General features: G+C 40.7%; 1 protein-coding gene across 1 annotated transcript; it reads left to right on the forward strand.

Annotated features, from left to right (window-relative positions):
- Nucleotides 1–1,108: 1,108 nt before the first annotated feature.
- On the forward strand, nucleotides 1,109–23,306 carry ap1m3 (adaptor related protein complex 1 subunit mu 3). The gene is made up of 12 exons (XM_068590071.1): nucleotides 1,109–1,271; nucleotides 6,600–6,756; nucleotides 7,260–7,327; nucleotides 7,558–7,688; nucleotides 11,268–11,415; nucleotides 12,643–12,769; nucleotides 16,169–16,311; nucleotides 17,041–17,112; nucleotides 17,382–17,540; nucleotides 19,271–19,396; nucleotides 19,719–19,794; nucleotides 21,744–23,306. Exons 1-12 carry the CDS (start codon nucleotides 1,230–1,232, stop codon nucleotides 21,764–21,766), a joined length of 1,272 nt encoding a protein of 423 aa, XP_068446172.1. The 5' UTR covers nucleotides 1,109–1,229; the 3' UTR covers nucleotides 21,767–23,306.

Below are 23,306 nucleotides of genomic sequence, written 5' to 3' on the forward strand. Positions count from 1 at the left end.
CTGTATGAACTGCAGTGATGAAGCCTGACACGGTGTCTCGAGAAAAGAGGCCCGGAGCATTTCGGGAGACTCCTCTGAGACTGTCCGACTGATAAGAGCGGTTTGACAGGTCTGCGTGAGGCCGGCAGGCGAGGCTTCTACCCGGAAACACGGCGCGTCAAGCGCTCACAAACGAGCCACAGCGGAACCGGAGCAACGCTGCCGCTGCCTTCAAAATAAAAGTACCATGTTGGAAACGATTTGGGAGTCGTGTATAAATCCATTTAAATCAGCAGTCAATAGATTTACTCATGCACTGGGGCTTGCTTCTACTCCACTGCTGGAGACAATGATGGATGTGTTTATTCACTACATTAAAGATTCGGATTAATAATACAACATATTATCAACAAATCATGATGGATTATTATGGATTATAATATGATTGCATTGATCAATAATTTTAGTCCAATAATACATTCTTAAATGGACCATTATGCATGATAAGTTATATTTTGAGGCTTGATACTTGAATACACCTTTGATAGAGGATTAGATTTAGAGGATTATTTAAATAAGAAACCCACCACTTCAGTGTGAACATACAAGGGATTCAGTGTGAACATACAAGGGATTCATATATCACATCTGGATTTCTTAACATCAATGTTACTTGAAATGGGGTAGAGGGGTAGTATTGAGACACTTTACATAGTTAAAAGTAACCTATAACGAGAGCAACATTAAAAAGACCTCCATTGCAAGTACAAGCTCTCTGCATTATCAGACATCTCAGAAAATGTAGACGAGCCTTTGTATCTACATTGGAAGTATTTATGCAGTTTGGTCCCTTTGCAAAGGTTCTGTTATGAGATAATGAGAATGCTATGACTTTATAGAAAATACAAATTGTATTAAAAGACAGTGATTGACTAAATATGGGCATCTCATTTATTTACTTTACATCATTGGACATGTTGAGTGAATTCAAATTTCAATTTAAAACAGAACAGAAAGAAAAAAAATCCTCTCACCAGCCACCGGAAGTTGCCTTTCTGTTCCTGCAGCCAGCTTGACGCTCCGCTCCGGAAAATTAGCGAGTTGCAATGAAACGCAGCGCCTGAAGAGAGTGGAGGAGAGAAGGAAGGAAGAGGATGGGAGCGAATCCTATCCCCTTTAAGTGACCCACATTTTACTGTAGACATATTATCTCGGCTAGTTCTTGCTCTCGAGGATTTCTCTGCGCCAAGATGTCGGCGTCGGCAGTATTTATTCTGGACCTGAAGGGAAAGGTAACGTTAAGTTTGTAATGACTTGTTGTTGGGAAAGTTAACATCGGGGTTATCTACGAATCACCTGCTGTGAGACTATATGATCATGTGTAATGTCCAGACATGTAAGGTCACGGTGTGTATTGGTGTAACGTTGGATTAAGTTTACATGTCCTGTCAAAGGCTCAGTCACTCATGGAGGACAGAAAGAGCCCCAACTGGACAAACTCGTTTCTCCAGTTGAGTCGACACAGAGGGCTTGTTCTTGTGCAGCGATGCAGCCTTATTGTAGCCGATGTGTCCAATTTCAAAGTTTAAAACCTCAAACTTCTGTTGCAGCGCAATATAGGTTGTCTTTTTTTTTTTTAAATCGACAGTGGTTTACTTAATATTGATTTACGTTTTGCCAAAATTGTGTCCGGGTAGTACTATAGGTTGGCTTTAATAGGAAATGCATTTTGAGACACAAGCCCATATATGTGGCACTTGTAGATTAGAGTATTTTATGCTGAAGCAGTAGATGTAATCAATCAATCTTCGTGTTTTTTTAAAGCTTAACTGACAAACATCAAGGGAGCAGCTTTCATATGAGAATGAGCTAAAAACATAAGTTAAGACGGTAACTTGCAATAAAACAGATCTAATCTGTCCATAGTTTTCTTGGTCTATAAAATGTAAGAACGTTTTGGGAAATATTCTACACAATCTTCTGAAGCACAAGGTGTCTTCAAGTGGTTTGTTTTGTCCAAAACAGCAGTCCCCAACTGTCAACAATTCAGTTAACTATCAGAAGCGTACAGATTTAATTCGTTTCGTTTTTGCTTACTCCAGATTCATCAACCATCACAATAGTTGTCAATTCATTTTAGACTCATCGATTCAGCTTTTATATGATATTTATTTGAGGTTTTATAACTTTTGTTCAGACAAAACAAACAATGTTGAGATGCAACCTTGGACTTGGATTCTCGCGGGCACATTTTCTAAGTGTTTTGGCCTGAACAGTGAATTGAGAATGTAACAGATAGTTTAATTGATAATGAAAATAGGATCATCCCTACTAATATTAAAATTACATTCTAAAATGCATTCTATTTGATTCACTAAAAACTGAATTTGTACTACTTTTTACTTCAAGTTTTACATGTAAAAGGCATGAAGTTGCCTTATCCCTAACGATCAAGGAAACGGATCAGTTTCTGATTGTGCAGATCCAATGTTTTCTAACTATCTATCTGTGCCCTGGGGCAAAGTCAGTAGCTCTTCACCTTCAGTCCTTTCCCTCCCTCTGTCCTGTCCTGACTAAGCAAGGTCATCCGTCCTGTACGTGCATGTATTGTGTGCGCAATTACAACTCAACTAAACTAGAATGCACCAAAGATGACAGTGATTTTTAGAGGCAACCAACCGAAACCAGTCGTGGTTAGGGAGACAGATCCCTCCAGTACTCCTGTACACACATTTATAGACACAGTTGAAAACACACAGCTACTACAGAAGACGGGGCTCCACCTCTGCCCTTTACTCCCTCCCTTCTGAGTTGTGGCTCCTGGGCACTCGACCGCACGCTGTTGGCTGCAGGGACCGGGGAGATAAACTTGAAATGTCAGGCTATTGAAATCAGCGTATGCAGCATTTGTTGCCAATGAAGTTTGGGGTTGTAATGAGAAGTGGCACATTGCATTAGAAGCATACAAGTGTGAGGTTTCACACTTTAGGCACACAGCAATTGCTGTAAAGGAGCTACAGTTCAGTTGTATCTTTCAGTTTATTTATTTATCAGGAACAGTGCACATTCATCCCCATTAAAGTGTAATTGTACTAGAATTACCTCATTTTTACTGGTTCAATCTGTTTATTTCTTAGTCCTCGTAATGGCCACCACTTTGGTCCAGATTGAAATAGCTCAGCAACTGTTTAAAGGCTTACTACAACATGTTGTGCGGACATTTGTGACTTGACTTTGCTGATCCTTTGACTTTCACTTAAGGTCCATAATCAGGTCAAGACGTTGAAATAGTCAAATAATTATTTTTTGGGCCAAAGACCTGCAAAACAAATGGCATTCCCATCAGCCGTATCAGTACTTTATGTTTAGAGCTGATTAGCACTGTTAACATTCTGACATGATAAGCTAAGATGCCGAACATGGTAAACATAACAGATAATGGCAAGTCGAAACTAGGCATGTAACAATAAGACTCTGATGTTCCAGAGAGGGAAATCATCTCTGCGCTCACGAATCAGTGCTCGAGTGCTGTGTGTGTGAACTGTGCAGAGACGCTTGCTGGTGCATTAGTCCTGTTGAATTGGGCGTCTTGAGCAACAATCAACCTCTAGTTCTGTTTAGAAAAAGAGGCACTGTGAGCATGCACAATGTTAAATGGTTACAATTTATACACAACGCCGAGTCATCTTTTTTGCAGCCTCCAATGTGAATTATTTAATTATTATTGTTAGTTAATGTTTGCCTTGTTTGTCCCTGGAATGAGAATCCCATAGTATCTAGAAACTGCTGGTGTTTTTAAAGAGAAAACATTTTGTTGTTGCTTTATGGGAATTTTAAGTAAAACAGCACAAATGTTGATTCTTCTGGATTTAACCAGCAATGGATTACTTCTGTAAGAAACTATCCTATTCTGCTGTAGAAAATAAATGCCATTTAATAAAAGCTTACTTAAGTTCTACATCATTTATCGTATGTACCATTCTTCATTGTGCCTCTACAATGTATCCATTTATCTTTACTCCCATCTGCCAGTTTTGTTTCTGTTTTTGCTGCTAAAACTTGTCTGATTTTGTATTGTATTGCTTTTATTCTATTACACATTTAATCTTCTACTAAACCTTTTCGAGCTACTCGCCATAGATGATACATATGATTAGATTTGTAATCAATGAAATGGAGGGATACAGAGGAAGATATGTTTTTTTTAAATGTATTTGTCTATATTACACATATATCAGACAGAATAGGTTCTTAACATACTCACAGAAGAATTTAATGAGACCTGGATTATTAAGTAGCTGCGCTCTGCTTTGGGGCATGAAATATGCTAACTGTTTGTGTGAGGTGTTCTGTTTGATGTGTTCTGCCTCTGCTGAATATACAACTCTATCTGATGTTTTCCTTTTGTAAATCAATGTAACTGACACACATTCAAACCAGCTGACAACATGACAATGATATGTTGTCTCCTAAATATCCTAAAGGGGGAATACGTGGTATTCTAAATCAGCATTGTGGTTGTAGCAAGGCCATAATTGTCACAGCTTGTGACAGTTATGGATACAACAGATACCATAAAAACATCACATTACATCAATCCCTTCACATCACAAGAATTATAATTCATACATATATATTATACATACTTTCAGTTTGTTCTTTTTGAAGTCTAGAAAGTGAACCTCTGGATACCTTTCCAATGTTCTTCGGTATTGCAGCTTTTTTTAATGCAAAGATTTGCCGACCTCATTCTCTGTCTCTAGTGACCTCTGAACTCTTGGCTCTGAGATGTTACGCTCACAGAAGCTGAGCACTGGCCCGTTCATATCCTTTTCTCCCCCAGATAATATTACTCTCTTGGCATTTCCTTTTTGTTTATTTCCTATTTCCTTCTGCCTTTGTTGTATGTGCCCTTGTGTGACCCCAACAGACTCTTCTTTTGAAGAGAGGGGGCAGCCGAGTGTGCGTGTGCATGTGTGTGTGCATCTGTCTGTGTGTGTGTGTGTGTGTGTTACCTAGATCCCTCAAGCGTAGCAGCTTTGATCTCTTTCTTCACTTTACTCTTTGTCCGTACTCTAGCAAGACTGCTGACTCATCTTGTTGCGTGTGTGTTAGTGTGTGTGTGTGTTTGTGTATGGGTGTGTGTATGTGTCTGTTTTGGTTAAGATTACGAAGGTGTGCAGTGGTTTCTCACTGAGTCTTCAATGTCAGAAATGATTGAAAAATACAGTTCTGCAGTTCTGTAATATCAAGATGGAGGCCTTTGTTTCTGTCAATTTTGGTAAGTGTTGTTTGTAATCACTTGAAATCCACGATACACACGAGTTCTTTCACTCGTGTGTGTGTGTTTTATTTACCACAATGGAGATTGTTTGTTTTTTTTCGCAGAAAGTGACCCAACTGTTTGTTTAGTAAATGTCAGGATGTCAGCCTCTTAGATTCACAGGAGGGCGTCTCTTATGAACTCAGTTCTTTGCACTGACATTCAGCCATTAAATATCAAGATCTCTCGTGACACTAGCCTCAAAAGAACAGAAGCTATGCAGTTATAAGAGCCTCTATTTTTAGTATTGGGGAAAGGCTGCATTCATAGACATATCCATAAGTAATTGAGTAGCTAGCTAGCTAGCTGTATTTAAAGGTCCACACCCACCTTTCATTACAAACAGGTTCTTTTTAGACTGGCTGTTGAAAGACATCCTGAAAGATGTGTAAAACAGTTACATTACATTACATTTAGCTGACACTTTTATCCAAAGCGACTTACAATAAGTGCATTCAACCATTTATTTATGCATTTATTGTCAATAATTGTTAGCATTTTACTCAAATCCACAAGGTGGCTGTGGTGGTTGGGGGCGTGGTTAGGCTCAGCTGCAGAGGGGAGGGGCGGCTCAGGGACCAGGTGCAGTTGATGAGGCCTAATTGGCCACAGGTGGAGCTGTTTAGGGGTTTGGGAGCAGTGAGGAGGGGGGAGGGGCACAGTTTGCCAGCGTGAATGCTGCAATAAAACCTGTTGAGACGGTATTCTCAGTCTGCTCGTGTCATTGGTGCTGGGGCGAACCCGGCGGAGTAACAGGAGCTTGTTACAGTGGCATTGAAGGAGCTTTAAGGAGAACACTAAAATCAGAAAGATACGTCCTCTGGAGACCGTGAATGTCTGAACAACATTTCATGCCAATTGATCCAATAGTTGTTGAGATATTTAAATCTGAACCAGAGTGGTGGACCCGCCGACAGACTGACATTATCATCCATATATAGGCATGCTGCTGGTGTGGCATCGTTGGTTGCCATAATTTCAAACCCGAGAAACCCCGCAGCTTTGCTAACGTCTGAACTAGCTTCTGTTTCCTGTTAAAAAGTTGGGCATTCATCATTTATCGTCAGAAGTTGGCAACACAGTTTGCACATTTTCTTGTGAGATGAACTTAGAAAGTACCATTTCAATTCACGAGGTCAGGGTGTGTAGTCAGCCAATGGCTCTTGAAGCATGTTCAAGCTTGAGCGCTCAGGTTTCGTGTCTCAGCCAAAAGCTATGAACATTTAATGACTGGGTAGTGGCTTCATAATGCTGTCTTCTGCCTTTATATGTTTTTTTTTTAATATTCTGGATTCAGGTGCTGATCTGCCGTAACTACATGGGGAACATGGACATGAATGAGATTGACCACTTCATGCCTATCCTGATGAAGAGAGAAGAGGAGGCTGAGGCGACACCTCTGGTCACCCACGGCTCCTCTCACTTTCTGTGGATCAAACACAGCAACCTTTACTGTATCCTTTTCCCATCAGTCATATTGGTGGAGACATTATTACAAATGTAACAGATGCACAGCCTCAAACACATATACCTGAATATTCTCGTAGCTCTATCCAGCTCCATGAGGTTCAGGTCTTCACTGCAGGCAGCTTCTCAGCTTCTGGTTCACAGCCAGTTGAAAAATGTAACACATATTCACTGTAATGTGTTATCTACTGTATATCCTCCTCTCTTAATGTGAGATTGGGCAGTCGAACTTCCCTACACATTATTAATTCAGCGTGATATTGCAGTTGTGAGTAAGTGGTATTCCCAGTGCACTGCATTAGACAACTGAGCTAGTTTACCTCCCCGTGGCCATGTTCTCAATCGCTTTATTCTCTGATGCATTCTGCGATCTTATTATTTAATTGCATTCATCTCATAACCACCTACAGTATAATAGATGTTTGCTACATATCTCTGTCTTTTCAATTTCTGTGGCTGTACAGTTCTTTCTTGACAGTCTGTTCTTCAGTGGTGGCGATGACGAAGAAGAATGCGAACGCTTCCCTGGTGTACAGCTTTCTTTATAAAATTGTACAGGTGCGTCTATTTCCTGAGACTTTATTCCAAATATTTAACTCCTGCTACTTGTGTTTACTTCTGTTAGCAACTAAACCTCTTATTTATTGTCTGATGCTGTTTTTGCTTCTTGAATACAGCAAGCAGATGACATAAATGTGCACTTTCCCTACCAAAACACAATGACTTGCATATTATATAACATAACATTTGGTGTTTGTCCAACTGCGTGTGTCTGTATGTGTCCGTAGGTATTTAAGGAGTACTTTAAGGAGCTCGAGGAGGAGAGCATTCGTGACAACTTTGTGACGGTGTACGAGCTGATGGATGAAGTGATGGACTTTGGTTTCCCTCAGACAACGGACAGCAAGATCCTCCAAGAGTAAGAATAACACAATAACAACGACTGTGTCTGCTTGTCAGGCATTTTAAGCGTAACATTAGTCCGGCTGATGAGGGTATGAGGTTAAAGTTTCAAACTCTGAAGGACTGTACTGCACTTAGGCACTCCAGTCTGATTTGAATCACATTAGCTCAAGCGGTAACTGTGTCATCAATCAGAAAACAATACATTAAAGTTTTTTTAGTGAGATAACAGCAGTGTATTTCATACTGTAATTGACCAGCAGAGATTGGGGTGAGAACACACAAGGATTCAGTTTGAAGTACCATTTGCTTTATTACTTTTTCGTGACTAAAGCTATAATGAATCTATTCAGCAAGTGAAATGAACTGAAGCAGCTACTGTTCCAGGGCTTCACAGGTGTTTGTGTTCAGGGTGTACACAGGGTTGTTATACAGTGTTGTTTTGCTTCTTCCTTCCTTTTGGGTCCTCAGAGAGGCATTTGTTTCCAGGGAAGGGCTCGACGCTCCCTTTGCAATGACATAATTACATAAGTTCTGCGTGCACATGATCTTCTTTGCTTTTAATGAACGGGGAATTTGTATTTGAAACATTTGAAATTGCATTGTTTACCGTTTCAATGTCTCAAATGTGATCTTTCTGTGATCTGATGATTCATTTTGTGTGCTGTTCGTGCACCACGGCTTGACTGAGGCTGTAAGTGTGTGTGTCCGCATGTCTGCGTGTGCATGCGCGTGCGTGTGTTTGGTGTCTGAATAGTGCTGATAATTACCAGGCTCCTATTGGTACTAAGACACAATGACACCGTCAGCTGGACACCATCAAGACTCTCAGACAGAAAAGCCCTGCTCTTCTCTTCTCCAAGGAGACACACAAAAGTCACTTCTCTCTTGGGCATACACACACACACACACAAACTCACACAAACACGCACACAGTTCAGATACACACATTCACTTTGTCTCTCTGTCTGCATGCTGTGTGCATCTGTGGGAAGATGCAAGAAACTGAGCAAGTGAGACTGCAGGGACGCATGTGAATCTGTTCATGTGTGTGTCTTCGTATGAACCTTCATGCCTGTGTTTGTGTGTGTGTGTGTGTGTGTGTTTGTTGTGATTGCTATTGTTATGCTAATCTGTCAGTTTGCTGCCAACCCTGCTTCGAGATCCTTTCATTAGCATTTCTGAAGAGAATCAGGGGAAAACAGAACAAACAAAGAAGCAACAACACAACGTCAACCTCAAGCCCACTAGTCGCCGCCTTTTATCTCTCGACACCGTCAGACTTTGCTATGTGTCGACCTGCGCTCAAGACACTTTTGGTGAGAGGAACTGGGATAGAAAACCAAGTCTTAAGGATTAAGGCACAACACATTGTGCTTTAATCTGTCAATCAATCCAAAATGTCTTTATCTGATGCTTTTTGCAATTTACATTCAAGAGGAAACATACGATTGGACTGAGAACAAGACCTTTCAGAAAAAACGCTCAACAGCAAATAGCGGACAGAGACAGTTAGCAACGAGCTAGCTGGTGAAAAGAGGCACATATTTCCATCGAGAGTTGATAGAGACCAAAACTAGAGCTAACAGAGAGTCAATGTTGGCCTAACATGCATCTGGTAGACAAAAGCACAATTCCAAATGAATTATAATTTGGCTCAGTAGTGCTGAATGTGTTAATAAGCCACTGTTGCTTCCCTAGCATGACACTGACCATATCAAGATAAAAGATAATGATTTGTCAATGTTGTGTTCAAAACACTGTTGCAGTTGTTGTTGTGAACGGTTGAATCAATGACACAAATGCACAATTCTTTGCGCAATTTTGGTTCCCAGAAGCACAGTGCGATCCGGAAATGAGTCTGGAGCAAGATAGAAATATTATAAATATACCGTTGCTGTTTGACCCGTGCATACCTTTGTGCAACCCGTCTCTCAAATTAGAAGCAGCATATTCAACACACCATTCCTGTTGCTGTATTTAGTCTACACAAAAATAAATTCCTCATACATACACATCACAAGCACAATGTAATTCCAAAATTAGTAGGCTGCATTGTCTGCATTAACACAGTTTCAGCAGAAGTATCACTTTATCCGCCATTTTCAATCAGAAACATCCACAAAAAAAGGGATAGATTTATCGAAATTAAAATGACATTGTTACTATGTTTGCAGTGTGTGATTGGCTCAGGGGGGAAATGCTCAGGCCTCTTGAGGTGAACATAGGTGAGGGACAGCAGAAAATAGGAAAGGAGAAAGGGAGAAGAGGTGTGTGTTGGCAGTATAAAATTTTGTTTTGAGACATTGATGGAAATGAATGGAAGCAGATGTCAGGCACATGTCTGCGAAACAATTGTATCCTGTCCTTTTTTGTGTGAATGTCCGCCACTCCTCCACAGCAGGTTCAAGTGCAGGTCAACACCACCAATTCAGAATGTTTTCAACAAGAATGTCTGAAACACCATTTTGTTTTTCTTGAATTGCCCGTTAATTTACCAGTCAGTAGTCATTAGTAGGGTGATGGTTATTGTTAGTGAATTCCAAATGATAAAAATCCTTCATTTTGTTTTTTAATTACACAATCTCCATTTGACAAAGTAACACACTAAGCTTAAATTGAAGCATATCGTTTATTTGGGATGATTTTTTTTGGGATATAAGTACATTGGCATATTGAAAAAACATGAAAATAATAATATACTTCAGGGGAAATTGGGTGGAATGAGTCAAAAAAAAAAGAGCTCTGCAGTGGAAACAAGGTCAAGGGAAGTAAACAAGTGCCGGGGAGGGAGAAGGCCTGGTCACATGTTGTTTAAGTACAGCTCCCTGCTATTCTCGTGACAGTTCATCATGTTTCCCCGGACACAGCCAGAGCACCTCAAGAGACACAGTAGTGAATGAGCGGATGAATATACAGGAGAAATATTTATGTTGATAACTATAAAGAGAAAGAGATTTGCCAGAGTCAAGGCCTCGGGCACTTACACATGTTATTGATTGCACCAATCCATATATTTATATGAGCAATGGATCAAATACATGCATGTAATGTGAAGCAGGCAGGAGGGGGACTCCCAGCCATGTTCCAGTGTGAGAAGCATCCAAACCTATTGAAGCTGTTCTGGTATCTCTTTGAGACACTTGACGCTGGACTTTTATCACCCAAGCATCACTTGATAATTTAGTATCATGTAACAAATGCTCATACGACATATTATCAGTCACAATGTGTATCATTTTCCAATTATATCCACAATTAATCTTCACACATACATGAGTACCAACCTTCTTTAATGTACTCACACACACACTTATTTTAAGTCATGAGGTGTGACTAATACAAAATGTTGGTGTGTTGTAATTTCCAGTTTGTTTTTATTCAAAATAAAAACCGTACTTTGTCCATGACACTTCTTTATAGGTGACATTCTTGAAAGGAGATTAAAAGACTTAATTATTATTCATCGCTGTGGTCATTCCTTGAGACATTTCTTTAAAACTGTAAATGCGTCTCTGTCTGAAGCGTCTCAACGAGGACTGTTCTCGTACGTAGAGGCTCCATCTAGACCTTTTTCTGCCGTTGTCTCTTTCAGGTACATCACCCAGCAGGGTCATAAATTAGAAGTCGGAGCTCCTCGACCTCCAGCCACCGTCACCAATGCCGTGTCCTGGCGGTCAGAGGGCATCAAGTACAGGAAGAACGAAGTGTTCATGGACGTCATTGAGTCAGTCAACCTAATGGTGAGGACAATCTTTACTCGGTCAACATCATGTTTCCCAGGAAATAGACATTGACTCAGCAAAGAGACACTTGGGAACATCACAGGCATTTATTTTGTACTTCAGCCTCATCTACTTATAAGATTAGATTTACAACGTAGTCATATTACATTATTATATTTCTACAATATGTAAGAATATTAGTTGCTAAGGAACTATTTTCCTTACTTGAATATACTCTCAATATATAAAGTCCCAAGAAACAAAACAGATATTGTAGATTTAATACATAGGACTTTCCCTTAATCATATTGACTACAGTATCAGAGCTACATGCTTTATACATCATCATCCACTTCTTTGATCCATTATGATTATTATTATGTATTTTCCTGAAAGTGCCTCCTTTTAGTCAAATGAGTTCAGTTTGTTTGTCAAAGCCCCGACATGTTTTGACTCCTCCTAACAGTCTCTTCCTTGAATTGAATTGCTAAGAAAACAATCTCTGACATCAACAATCCTCTATTCATCTTCAAAATAACATTTTATGGTGTTTATGTTTCTCCATTGTATGCAGTGAGGAGAGACTCATACATGAGTGTATTTCAAAGGTTTGAAGGCAATGTAAGCAGACAAAATACATTCGTCACGATTATTATTAATGGTCAAAAAGGGATTTTATTATACAATATTCTCAACTTTTGAAGTATCTTACTCCTTATAACTGCTGTAAAATGATATGACTTTGTAAAACTGTAGTAAAATGGGCCCATGCATGGCTTGAAAATGATTGAACACACTCAATGTAATAATATGGTGGAAAAGTAAACATTATATTTAATGCAGAATATTTCTTCATAAATGGGGTAGAACTGTTATAATAATAACAATGTAGACTCATAATGTGATAAATGTAATTATTATTTATTGTTATATTGTCACTCACTGACCTATTTTTTTTTTGTTGTAATCATTTATCATTGAGATTATGTGATACACCACAAACATTTAGAAGAGCATTTTATATTTTTAATTGAGGAATACAGACAAGGGCTCAGGTCTTGTGCAGCTTAAGAAAAAAAACAGCCATTAATACACAAACATGCTGCTGTATTTGAAGTTAAAAGGAAGTATTTTTATTGTCCTTGAAGCAACATCTTTAAAGATGAATCAACACGAATGTTTTTTTTCTAAACATGAATTAATACTTCTCTCGTTTAAAGTCCCGCTTTCCTCGTCTGTCTACAGGTGAGCGCCAGTGGCAGCGTCCTGCGGAGTGAAATCGTGGGCACCATCAAGCTCAGGGTCGTCCTGTCGGGGATGCCTGAACTCAGACTGGGCCTCAACGACAAAGTGCTGTTTGAAATAACCGGCAGTAAGTAATGAGTCATGCTCAGTGTCATGTAGGTTTCATATGCTGAAAAGGAGGAAGCAGGAGAGTCACGTCGACGGTGAAGTTGACGTGAATCTGGACGTGGATTTGGTTTGATGATATAACTCCCACGCTTCTTGAAAATTACAATATTTTATAGCTTTATGGTTGTTGTATCCATAAATGTACAGCATCAGGCAGCGGCCATTTTTTATCTCATTACCTGTCTTCTCGATCAGTTACACTTTGTAAATTGCTATTTCACACGCTGGTCTGGCAGCTGACAGACTGTTATGCATGAGTGACAGAGGAATATTTTACTTTATCTCAAGCTGGCAATAATTCATTTTATTATTGATAGAGGACTTGTGAGCTGTCAACAGGGGAAGTTGTATTGCATCTTAAATGTAAATATTTTAGGCTTGATATGAATTTGCCTTTAAAAATCGGCTCGAGTAATGCTGAAATACCAAAAAGTAGTTGTAAATGCACTACTGCTTGATGGTGGTGCACTCGCCTTGAACTCCCCCTCAGACTTCCACTTTCACCTCCTCTTTCTGTCTAAACCCCACTCTCTTGCAAATCTCTCTCTCGGTTTAGCTTTCATCCTTCCTCATCTTCCTCTCCCTCTCCTCCTACTTTCCCAATTTCCCCAATAACGTCTCCCACTGCTACATCTCTCCCCCCCTGTCTATTCCTCCACCTCCTCCCCCTTCTTTCTCTCATCTCCCTCCTTTTCTCTCCTCACTTCTTCGCCCCCCCCTACTACTCGTTACTGAAGGGGAAAGGCTCCATCACTGTCTCGCCTCTTTGCCTCTCAGTTAATCCTCACCCCAGGCTACAGCCCTGCAGATGAAAGGTGAGGGTCTGTGGATATACTGTATATGCAGCTCACAATCCCCCCGCTGTGTTTTGCAGTCTGGGAAAAAAAAAAAAAAAACACATCATCAGAAAAGATGATCAGAAATAACGATGAAACAAACACACCGACAGAAACTGCAACAGACGCACTCGCACTGAATGTTTGCACCAATATTAAAATATGCTTTTTTTCCTCTCATCCTAAGCAGTAACACTTTTTTTTTTTTTTTTGCATATCCTGTTGCAGTCATTTGGCATTCATAATGTTTGCCTGATCTGCACATTTCATCACAGCTGGATGCTTCCAAAATGTGAGAAGGAGTATAAGTAATTTAACGCTGCCCTCTGCTGGAAAATGTTGAGAACTGTCACAATATGAAACAGACATTTTTATACAAGTTGCATTCAGAGTCGTTTGAAATTTGTGCATGAAAGTCACAAAGCGTGGTCCACAACAACTGAAATATCTGATCATTTGTAACATTTGAGTGTCTAAACCTGATCACATGTCTCTGAGGTTAATTCCTACTTATCAAAGGTATTGTTTATTTAATGTGTGGATTTGAATGTTTTCTTTTGGGATTTGTTATTTAGGAGGCTCTGAGCCAGAACAATGACAGTATGAGCCGAGATTTAGGTTAAGAATTTTGTTTTATGATTAGTTAATCTGCTGATTATATCCCAATTAATGTACTGAGAAAAATCTTTCAATGACTTGCTTTGTCGAAGCGACACTCCAAAACGCCAATATTTTTCCAATTTAGCATCCTATCTTCACATTTGAAGAGGTGGAGCCAATAAATATTTAGCCTGTTTGCTGGAAAGACTAAAAACTAAACTAAAACGGCTTTTTTGACTACACCTTGAATAAAGAAGGTCGCGTAGTAGTCACACTTTAGTAACACTGAGATGGCACTTACGTAGAGCACTTTGTAGTTTGACTTTATTGAAGAAATTGTACTTTCCTCATTCATGTTGTTCTGAGTTTGTCCTCACGTTTGAATCCACTTATTGTAAATCTCTTTGGATAAAAGCGTCAGCTAAATGGAATGTAAAAGATGACATGAATGAGTAATCGACAAACAAAAAGAGTTGCAGATCATTTTTTATTTGAGAAATGAATACTCACTCCGTATCCACTGCCCTCGACCTTTTAATAGTCTTGTGTCTCTCTGTCCGCTTGGTTCAGCGATATCCCAGCACTGTACGATGCTTTGGACAGAAACATTTTTCTTATGCCATTATAAACGCTTCCCTGTGTTTCTTGTGTCTCTTTTCATTCTGTGCTACAGCAGACAGAAAACAGATTAAGTTCCTCCTGTCTGCGGCTGTACATTAAAGCAGCCTTAAAGGTGAACCACAGGGGACACTGCTGCATCTTCAATCCCCACCTGGCATGTGCACAAACGTGTACACACACACACACACACACACACACCTGTCTCTTCTTCCAGCCCCTGAGGTCCTCGCGGTGACAGGGAGTGTCCCGTTCGACCTTTCTTTCCCGTCGTCGTGCTGCCGCTGCATGCAGGTGTGCGTGTTACCGACATAAAGACAAACCGAAATGGAGAGACAGAAAATGCTCTGAAGGGCTTTCCTGCTTTGCTTGTCCGGGGAGCGCTGTGCTCCCCTTAGACCTGACCTCAGCCAGTTCCCCTCCTCAGGCATGAGGAAAATGTCACACACCCCTACACACTCGCGCACACACACACACACACACGGCAAATCAATAGAGAAACAAGCAAGTAGAACGAAAATATGCATAAACCTCTGCACGTACACGCACTCGAGAGAGAGAGGGAGGACAATGAACAGGGAAGCTGCATACATAAGTACACATGCACACACTTCTTCTCTGCGGCAGTGCCGGTCCAGGGTTGCATTCAGAGCAGGTGAGGCAGAGGCTTTGAGCTCGCTGTTGAATGGGGGATTTGGTTGAAGGCCCACAGGCCCAGAGTCATTACAGCAGTTTTCCACCTCTCAGCACCCTCCATTAAGCACAGAGGAGGAGGCTTTCTCCAGCAGACTACAAATGCCACCATTAAGGAGGTTGCACTTTTAAATGCCCATTGCAACAGCGCTGCACTCTGTGCGCTCCATCCAATTATTCACAGGAGGAAAAAAAAAAAAAGATCTAACTGACACATTCTGCAGATTTTGGTCTGGAGCAGCCTCTGTAGTGCTCCTGTGGAGTTTTAGAAAAGTAGGTTCGATAAAGGGCAGAGCGCTGTTTATTGGTCACTAATCGAGTGTAGTAGGCGGATGTATTCCACAAACAGTAAATGTTTTTTTTTAATCAGAAGTAGGGTTATTTTTCTGGCTGATACTACAACATGTATGTACTCTTGTATGTGCGTTAGTGCAGTTGTGGATGCATTTTTGAGGCAGCTATAGGGGCTTCAGAAGAAGATGCCTGTGTGTGTGTGTGTGTGAGAGAGAGACTGAGCGTATGTTTGTCAGTCATCATTACCTTGACCTTGATTTAACCAAGGCTGCGTGGAAGGCACTTAATCCTTTTGTGTGTTTGTGTGTGTGTGTCAGGAGAGAAGAGTAAGACAGTGGAACTGGAGGACGTGAAGTTTCATCAGTGTGTCCGTCTGTCACGCTTCGAGAACGACCGCACCATCTCTTTCATCCCTCCCGACGGCGAGAGCGAGCTCATGTCCTACCGCCTCAACACCACAGTAAGTAGGACACGCACAAAAACACACACACACACACCACCTGCATACCAGCGACACCAAGAGCACACTTCATATTTGTCTCACACTACAGTTCAAACACAGACACCATCACAACCTACAATGTTAATTATTTGCCACATCTTCTCTGAACAAAACATATTATAAGACACATTTTATGTTGTGATCATTTTACAGTTTTTTTCTTTTTTTTAGTGGTTAATGTTTGTTGTATTAAATCTCTGAAGTTTACTGATATATATTGTATTGTTCAACTGTAAAGTATCTTGCCTCAGTAAATACCATTGTCACAACTTTTTTATAACCACATAAAAGAAGATGAAGTTGGAGTGTAAAAGGCCAAGTTACAACAACGGTTAACATGTGTCAAGACAAGTAGCGGCTCCGTTTCTCTGCTCAGCCACATGTTGCCAATCATCCTGACATGCTGCTCAATGAACCAAAGGGATACTTGAGGGGCGGCTGTGCTCGAAATCTATGCGATCTATCCTGCTCAGCGGTGATTGTCTCCCTTGAACAAACACAATCTCTCTCTCTCTCTCGCTCTCTCTCTCTCTCTCCCTCACTGCACCGTGTCACCGGTGATGTGTGTTGTAGCGATGCACTCCAGCTCTGCGCTCGCCTTCTCCGACCTTGTCCACTCACTCCCTCTCTCTCTCTCTCTCTCTCTCTCTCTCTCTCTCTCTCTCTCTCTCTCTCTCTCTCTGACAGGTGAAGCCTCTCATATGGATCGAGAGCGTGATTGAGAAGTTCTCTCACAGCCGTGTGGAGATCAAGGTGAAGGTGAGGATGAGTGACGCGCAAACAAAAGCCCCACCGCTTCATCCACTCATCGAGGCCCTTCACCGAAACTTGTTTCGTATTTACGACACATGCTGCACGGGTGGATTAACGCTTCCGTTTGAGGCAGCGACGGCCATGCGGACTCAGATTAACAAGCCGCAATGTGCATAAGCACTAACACCTCCTGGATCTGAAGTTGGACGGCCATGCTCTTTTTTTTCTTCTTCTTTTTTTGACATTTGAACTCTGTCCTCTTTGACCTTCCACAGGCTCGCAGTAATTTCAAGACCCGGTCCACTGCCAACAATGTGTCCATCCTGGTGCCAGTGCCCAGTGACGCTGACTCACCCAAGTTCAAGACCAGCACGGGCAGCGCCAAGTGGCTGCCCGAGAAGAGCGTGGTGCAGTGGAACATCAAGTCTTTCCCTGTCAGTGTGGCAAACACAATATCACAGTTATATATCTTCAAATGCATGCCGTGCATGTCGATGTCTTGGAGCGGTTCTATTATCTCATTCGACCGCCGTGAGCTTTTAAAGGCAACGTCAGTCTGATTTAAAATGTAACAAAAGACATTTACTTGAGCGCCATACAATTTTCCAGATTTTTGTACTTTTACATTTTTTCTATTTCACAACAATTCAGAGGCAGGTGTAGCACTTCGACACATACTAATAATAAGAAAATAGAATTGACAAATACATTTCGGTAAGTTAAGATAAGATTTGATTGTGGGTATCTAAAGTAAAGAACATTAGCTCCACCTTTACCAGCTGCAACATGAAAGCGATTCCCACATTAATGCATCAATAACTATTTAACGTACACGCTGAGGTTAATAAATATTGTACTTTTACAAATTTTGAATGCAAGACTTTTACTTGTAACAGAGTGTTTATACACTGTAGTAGTACTCTGCCTTCTTCAACACCAGACAAGAGAAGAGAACGTTCCCCTTGTCAAGTTTGGATACATCCTCAGTAATTCATGAGACCTTCAGTCTGTCAAGGAGGGTTAAGAAGTGTTCTCACTGGTGACGTATTGCATTCCAGCCCTTGTACGACTCTGCAGCAACAATCTGTTTTTATAGTGTCCAGATGTTGATAGTGAAAGCTCTGTCACTATCAACATCTGGACACTATAAAACAGATTGTTCTCTCAGGGAACCGGACTCAACTTGTAATGTGTGATAGAGGCTCGAGGAAACAAAGATGACTGAGTGGAGAGTTGTGATAAGAGACTGATAAACAGACTCATCCAGCAGCTTTCATCTGCGTCCAGTTATTTATGACCCTAATCTACAAACACAACTCTCTCAATAGGGAAAGTACGTATAGAATATTTTAAGAATTAGTCAATTTGCCTTCATCTATTTTACGAGCATGAGTATGTTAATCTTTCACATATTTCTCATTCATGGTGTATAAATATATGTATGTTTTTATCGGTGTGAAGCAAGGATAGAGAGAATAAGGTTTTCCACGGCAGATGCATAATGGCAAGGGGAAACATATGATGACTGTAGTTAGTGTCAATAGGTTAGATTTAACGAAGAAGCTGAACTCACTTTCCCACATACATATAACACCATACAACGTTTGACAAAAATACATATTGTATTGTAACTGAGTTTTTTTGCTGTCATTGCCAGGTTACAATCAATACAAATAAGACCACACCCACACATTCCTGATAAAACAGATTAGGTTTTTAGAGTTGGACACAATTTCTTCAAGACTATTATTTGCAAGTTTGTTTTTTTAGTCATACTTTGTAAATGTTAAAGCGAGAACGAGATTTGATGCCAATTTTTCAGGGACTTTCAAGTCAACGTGGTAACTGATTTGCAGCAAGTAAAACCAAAGTACAGACTTACAGACGACATGTCCGGATAATGTGTTACACAATTGCTGGTATGGAGAATGATTAACCAGTTTCTTGTGTTTATAGCCTATATATGTCTGTCGGATGTTAACTGTAAATATGATCCCCATCACTATAGGGTTAGAGTTGCCCCACATTGTTATGAATATAAACAACCTTGTGGTAACTAAAGTCAAATACATGTTTAATCTGCGAGGCTTGGTGAACCTTTGGATCTTCTTCACGCATCAATGGCTTTGTAACTTTTCCTCTTTTCTATTTTTTACACATGTAGGGCGGTAAGGAGTACGTGATGCGGGCGCACTTTGGGCTTCCCAGTGTGGACAGCGATGAGCTGGAAGCAAAGAGACCAATCACAGTTAACTTTGAGATCCCTTATTTCACCGTGTCTGGGATTCAGGTTGTACCCTTTATTCACAACCACACACGAGCTGTAGCACTCCTTAGGAAACAGCATTTCTAATAATCTACTGGGTTTTAAATGGTTTATTTAGCTTTAGAAGTAGGATATTGCTTTTCTCAAACCATAAAGGAACAATTAATGTTTCAATTTGTCTGAAAAATTGCCAAATTCAGAGATGCATGGTTTTCAATAGACAGGGATCATTTACAGCTGCTATAAGTGGTTTGACACAAACACATACACATATAAAAACTCATAAATATTTTTGTTGTGTATGAAGGAGTGAAATAACTATATTTGACTTGTGTGTGTTCCGTAGGTACGTTACCTTAAGATCATAGAGAAGAGCGGTTACCACGCATTACCATGGGTGCGCTACATCACACAAAGTGGAGGTGAAAACAAACACACTGAAATATACACATCTCACACATTCGGCACTTTTTCCAGAGAAGTTAATCGCATGATAATAGGTATGATATATTAAACTGAATGTCAATAACGGATATCCAGTGCCCACATTGTGTAGTTCTTATGGACAGCCGTGTTGCTGTTTTATGATTATTTTTTTTTGTCCAATCCCATTAACAAACCCGAGGTCACCCTGAGATTAGATATTTTTCTTGCGAGGAGGTGCCAGGATCAGTCTTTCTGCATCACTATTCAGCGAGTGGCCTAGGAGTGAACCTGGCTGTGTAACATCCATCATATCCATTGCCTGGCTCTATCACCATGAGCCATGACCTCAGGGCCATAGAATGATACCACACAGGAGGCCAAGGATGGGAACTTTACAAGCCTGCTAGCTTACAGCGTGACATTCTTAGGTTCTCACTCGACCACATGTGACCAGGGCTACTGTACAGCTGGGAGAATGCAGTCAAGCTTGTTTAGCAAAGCTCCAGGTATCAGTAGATCCAGTTTCTGCTTTGGGAATGAACCCTTCTGCAAGTTTGATACCACGAGAGACCAGCACCAAGACACAGTTTAATGTTTTCTGTGAGATTTAAACTTGTCACCCAATTCACTAATTTAAGATTTTACCTCAAAAACATGTTGAAATATGTTGAAGAAGCTCCATCTCTACCCTAAAAGCATGCTTGATTTTGGGACAGATCACACATGATTGCATATGTCCACATTAAAGATACAATATATCGATGGGACTGCAGCAAAACTCCTCTTTCCCAGCTCACTGGAGTCAATTGGTGGCAAATGGTAACGATATGGATATGGAAGCCCAATACTCACGCCCGACAAATGAACCCGACTCTAACATCCGTCATATCCATTACCTGGATGATAGGTACGAGTCGCTGCCGGAGGTTGAATCATGCCACAAAGTGCCATGATGCTCCCAGGGTGGCACTCAGTGGCCACGCTATCGCCTTGCTTCAACATCAGCAAGGAAGCAAAAAGAGAGAGCTAGAAAAGAGGAAGGCAGAAGATAGGAGTGGAGAAAGAAGAGTGATAAAGTCGGGGGGACTGGAGAGAGAACGATATCACCTTTCTCGTATTGTTACCATCAGCAGATGGGGAGGCAAGAGGAGAAAGGGCTGATCACATTTCACTCCGCACTCCATGCAGACACACTCACACTGATTAAACAAATCCTTGATACTGTAGACTGACTGCTGACTTATTAATGAGCGATGAGCAGGCGTTTAGCAGCCGTACCGTACAGCATATAAGTGACGACTTCAAAATCATCACACTGTCGGTGGTCAGAATATGATCGGGCAGCATCACGCTGGATCTTTGATACCGTTATATTGGCGTTTTCAAGCCTCAATGTGTACAAAGATGTTATCTATTTAACATACAATTGTAGATTGAAATGATGCATTACGCCCAAGTTATTAATGTATACCCAAACAGTCATCCATAACGATGGTTCCTCCCCAAAACAACCATACTGTGGTCTAAAATATCACGTAGCAATGACATTTAATGGTAACTAAAGGCGTCGACTTTGAACCATGAAAAAGCAGACCCTCGTAGTACACAAAAAAATATGGGGTGACCACATACTTTTGGCCACGTATCGTTATCTTTTACTTCCTGACACAAATATGCACCATAATAATCTGATGTTGGCAATTTGGGATTGAGGTATTACTAGTATTCATAATAATATATGTGGGTTTTAGAAATCAGTCAAGTCCGGAACGGCAGAGAATGAAATATTTAAGAAAGGAATGTGGTAAATATTGGTTTTGTGATTTGGTGGAGTTCCACAACAGATAGTCTGTGAACATCTTGTGGCTCATTGGCAGTAATACAATGTGCAGGAGCGATAAGAGGAAGAAAGATGTTAATGCTCTGCTGTTACATTTCTTGGCAGATTACCAGCTCCGGACAAACTAAAGGGCACAGATGCTGCTAGACGAATGGATATTTGCTCTCTCTGTCTGTCTTCCTCTCCTCTCCTCTGGTTCTCTGGCTCCTTGTCTGCATTGGGTGGCAGAGGTCGAGCAGGAGGACGCGTGAAATTGTTTCCTCCTCTGAACGGAAACAAGACATCGTCCCTTCCCTCCAAGACACTCTCAACACAGACGGGAAAAGCTGTTGCGTCACCTTTGACCTGTGATTTTTTTTTTTTTTTTCAAATCTTTTTTTAAGGGCTCCTCAGGACTCCAGCAAAATGTTTTAATATATTAATTATGAACTGGTAACTCTGTGACGCCGTCTGGTTCTGGCAAGTTCACATTGGCTCGCTTTTAATGTGCGATCCTCCGAGGTTAATTCAGAGCTTAATTCTGGAGGAAAGGCCATTTTAAAATATTACGAAATGTAGAATTTGGAGCATTAACTTGCCGTGGCTTGTCCGCTGAGATGTGTAGCTTTTCACTGTATAACATGTATACCAAAAGATTGTGTTGTGCCAACATACAGTCACTGTGATGGGTCATTGTCGATTTTGTATTTCTCAAAGGAACATACAAGTGCCATTTTATTTTTTTCAATCCATGCTGGATTTAAACATTTTAGCCCATCAGTCAACATCTTTAAATGTAGTGGGTTTTATTCCTCATATGTGTTGTCTTCCATAACCATGTTTTAATCTCTGTTAATCTGCCTCCCTCTCAAACGCATATGTTTTGCAGGAACCTTTACATTATACATTCATTGCCTTAAAAATTGCCTATGTATCACCAGCTTTCGTGCTGTGAACATAATTCCCAGTGCACTGACACTAACACCAGCGACCAGATCAATGATTAATAAGACACAATATTGTCAGAGGCGTTGGCAGTAGAACATAATACCGCCGAGGTGCTCTCATGGGGCCTGTAACCTTGTCCTTGGGTTCGAAATCAGCTTGCAGCTTTAAGGCAGTCGCCGAAGGACTGAGCACAGTGCAGAAATGTTTGTCATATTTCTATCTGTTCTTTATAATGCTTTATAAGTCCCCTGTGGGACATGTTTGAAGGGGAAAACAGGGGGTTGAGGAGAGGGCGGGGCAGGACGAAGGTAAAATAACCTGCAGGGATTCTGAGAACATGGACACAATGTTGAGCTAATTGTTTTTCCAGGACTCTGTTAAATGCGTGTTGACCTCTGCAGGCCCGTACACTTCTTCAAAGCAGTTTATGGTGTGATTCACTCTCTCTGTTGTGCATTTATTGCATCGCATCAGTTCAGCTGCACTGCAGACAGCAAAGAAAAATCCTGGGTCGATTTTTTTTTTTTTTTTTTTTGGGGCGTTTTTGCTGTGAAGTACACAAAACCTTCTATTACAATCGCTGTGTTATGTTATATTATAATTTTCCTGTATGGGGGACACCAATGATGATTCTTAATAAGTGTGTGTTCCCATGTGTTTTTATTTCATTGATCAACTTCTATTTGTCGAAGCAAAGGGATATATTTGGAAATAAACCTTTTTGTATGTTGTTTTAAAATA

This window comes from Clinocottus analis, unplaced genomic scaffold, assembly GCF_023055335.1.
Source record: "Clinocottus analis isolate CAN_PGR_092001 unplaced genomic scaffold, fCliAna1.0.p SCAF_23, whole genome shotgun sequence".
Taxonomy (NCBI): Eukaryota; Metazoa; Chordata; class Actinopteri; order Perciformes; family Cottidae; genus Clinocottus; species Clinocottus analis.